Source organism: Sinocyclocheilus anshuiensis, unplaced genomic scaffold (genome assembly GCF_001515605.1).
Source record: "Sinocyclocheilus anshuiensis isolate Anshui unplaced genomic scaffold, SAMN03320099.WGS_v1.1 scaffold369, whole genome shotgun sequence".
Taxonomy (NCBI): Eukaryota; Metazoa; Chordata; class Actinopteri; order Cypriniformes; family Cyprinidae; genus Sinocyclocheilus; species Sinocyclocheilus anshuiensis.
The window spans coordinates 1,241,603-1,244,464 of record NW_015540935.1 but is presented as its reverse complement, the minus strand read 5'-3'; the positions used below and the strand labels follow the sequence as shown (position 1 = coordinate 1,244,464).

The following is a 2,862-nucleotide window of genomic DNA, read 5'->3' as shown; positions in this document are numbered from 1 at the left end:
CTCAGGAGATGAGTCTTTGAGTTTGTATAAACATCAACAAGCTGAAAAATAAAACCAAAGTTTTTTTTTTTGATGATGATGTAATCTTGTTAAAATTGATTTCATAAAACTGGTATCGAAAAAAGTATTGTTCAGGAACCGGTATCGAAGTCAAGGTATCAGTATCGGTATCGATATCGAAAATGTTTGAACAATACCCAGCCCTAGGTGCGTCCCTAGTATTGACAATCTAAGATCAAAACTAAACCCGCAAAATAACCCCGGACAAAAACATTTAAAGTGATCGGCGTCATATTTTTATAGCTTTTTATTATTATTATTATTATTATTATTATTATTATCATTATTATTACCTGTCCTGCCACCTCTTATTAGCTCTTTAGCCTGTCTGTCAAAGGAATGGGATCATAATATACTTCAGTGTTGGTGTCCATAAAATTATTTTTATTTTTTTTTGCTATCAGGAGACATATTTACAGTAGTGTCACATTTGCTTAAGCTCTTTAAAGCAGCTTATATCAGGCTCTTGAGAAACAGCTTAGCTGTATACCCACTATTTAGTTTGAGTGCTGATTATACAATTCATGCAGTTGTATTTCAGAGTGAAAAAAGGATGCTGGAACTGCAGAACTTCACTATGCACTAGAAATTTTGCTCACGGCACAGCGATGGTAAAGACCCCATGAAACAGCTTGATTCCTGTATTGACATATTAGCTATTGAAGCAGGAAGTGTACATCGATTGGCTCATTATTGTGCAGTATATTTGGCATATTTATGCCCTCAAACCGCAAAATTGCCATTTTGACTTCTCGGGGTCTTTAAAGCACTCCTGCACCTCACTGTCATTCTGTTCACATGCCGCCCCATGCCTGATTTACTCATGCCTGCTGCTGTGACTGTGCTGTGCACTTGTGTGTTTTTTGTTATTTGTGTTTATGTATGTTTGTGCATGTGTCTTGTGCTCACCGTTAGGATCAGTGGGTGTGCGGTTTGTTCCTGAGCCCAAACCTGCACCAATTACCTCCACTAAAGAGTCCCAGCTGCCCCCTAAACAGGCCATTCTCCCTCCCAAGTGGCTGATGGCTTCTTCCTCCTCCTCCACTGAGACTGCTCCAGTCCCATCCTCATCATCCTCCTCTTCATCATCATCGTCGTCTTCATCATCATCCTTCGCTCCCCCCATTGCTAAGCCTCCTCCTCGGACTGTGTCTTTAAACATAGACGACTCTTCCCGCAATAATCCCAGTCCTCCCGTAACAGCAGGAGACCGTGAAGTCCCTCCCACTATTCCCACCCACTTCACTCCTCACACTGTTCCCGCGCACTCCACTCCTCCCACTGTTCCCGCCCACTCCAACCCTCCGGCTCCTACTGCCCCTAAACAGCCGCCAGTGCCCCCTCCAAAACCCACCCATCACAACAACAACACTGCACTGCAAGGTGAGTCATTATTTGTCCTGTCAGCTTTCGCTCCAAAACTGCAACTGTAAAGTGTATGTGGCTTCATGTTGCTTTCTTAATAGACCTTAGCCAGAGTAGTGCAGAATGATAAAAGTATGACCTGTTTGAAGACCTGGATATACCAGGAGGGTTTAAAATGGTGATTTCAAGGTCTGGAAAAGAAGGAATTAATACAATCTATAGTCAATATGTCAGTTTCTATGTAACAGAGTAACGCATCGTGCGTGTGAGGGGAACAGGGTCACATCACAGGAGAGTGAACTGCCTGTCAGAAATCATAGCACGTCAGCTGTCTTAACCGCGGCTTGTGTGCTGCATCATCACTGTGTCTGTCACGCGACTCTGTTGCCCTTTCGGGCTTGGTTGGTAAGGTAAAACTAACGACATTATTAACTGTCTTGATATTTACTTTGAAAGCTGAAGCTCGCGATTATGGTAAGGGGCGTTACATTTCCGACGCGTGCTTGTGGTGTTCGGCCAATCACAATGCACTGGGTCAGCTGGCCAATCAGAGCAGACTGCGCTTGTCAAAGGAGGGGGCTTTGTTGAAAACGACGCGTTTGAGAGAGGTGGGGCATAGAGGACCTACAATAATGTACAGTATTTGAAAAATAATGTGTTTTTTGAATATTAAAGCATGTCAACATATTCTGTTACATCAAATACACAAAATAATGATCTTTAAAATAGCATCATATGACCCATTTAAGAACATCGCATTGTTTTGCGATTGTTTCTGAAGACTTGCTGATCAAGTCCATACACCTCAAAGGCCGTCTTTTGCGCTGCCTTCAGATTACTGCAATAATCATATTAAGCCTGCACACTATTTACGTTGTGTAATACAAATTTTTCTTAAATCCCAGAATATGCCAATGTCATCGGCGCAAACATATTTTATGTTACATGTATAATTTAGATTATGGAAACAGATTGGATATGCTTCTTATGTCTTCTGCATAATATTTTTTCAGTGGCTTTCAAAAAGTGGGTGTCTCGCCTGCAAATTATGTGTGAATGAGTGAATGCGTCATATGTTTGTGTGCGAGTGTGTGTGTGTATTACTAGAGTGAGCACGTCCTGTGCATGAGCACGCTTGTAATTATAAAATTAAAAACAAGGTCCCTATTTGAGTCATTTTTAGTAGAGTTGTCTCTACAGAAAAAGTCATCACGCATACTCATAATGACTCATGCGCATCTCTAAGAATAGTAATAGGTATTATATGGAGCTAGTGTTTACATTACATTTATATTTAATCATTTAGCAGACGCTTTTATCCAAAGCGACTTACAAATGAGTAGAACAATAGAAGCAATCAGACGAACGAGAGAGCAACAGTATATAACTGCTGTGACAAGTCTTAGTCTAGCACAGTACACATAGTTTTTTTTTTTT

At 41.0% G+C, this 2,862-nt stretch overlaps 1 protein-coding gene across 5 annotated transcripts in view; it reads left to right on the top strand.

The window, feature by feature from the left end:
* The window catches only part of LOC107689543 (phosphatase and actin regulator 4A-like), a 72,615-nt gene that overhangs the window by 53,109 nt on the left and 16,644 nt on the right, over positions 1 to 2,862 (top strand). For 3 of the 5 annotated variants that reach the window (XM_016487563.1, XM_016487561.1, XM_016487562.1), the window contains one exon: positions 976 to 1,443. The exons of the other annotated variants lie outside the window; for them this stretch is intronic. In XM_016487563.1, coding sequence (XP_016343049.1) covers positions 976 to 1,443 — 468 coding nt within the window. The remainder of the gene's footprint in view (positions 1 to 975; positions 1,444 to 2,862) is intronic. 5 annotated transcript variants of the gene reach the window in all.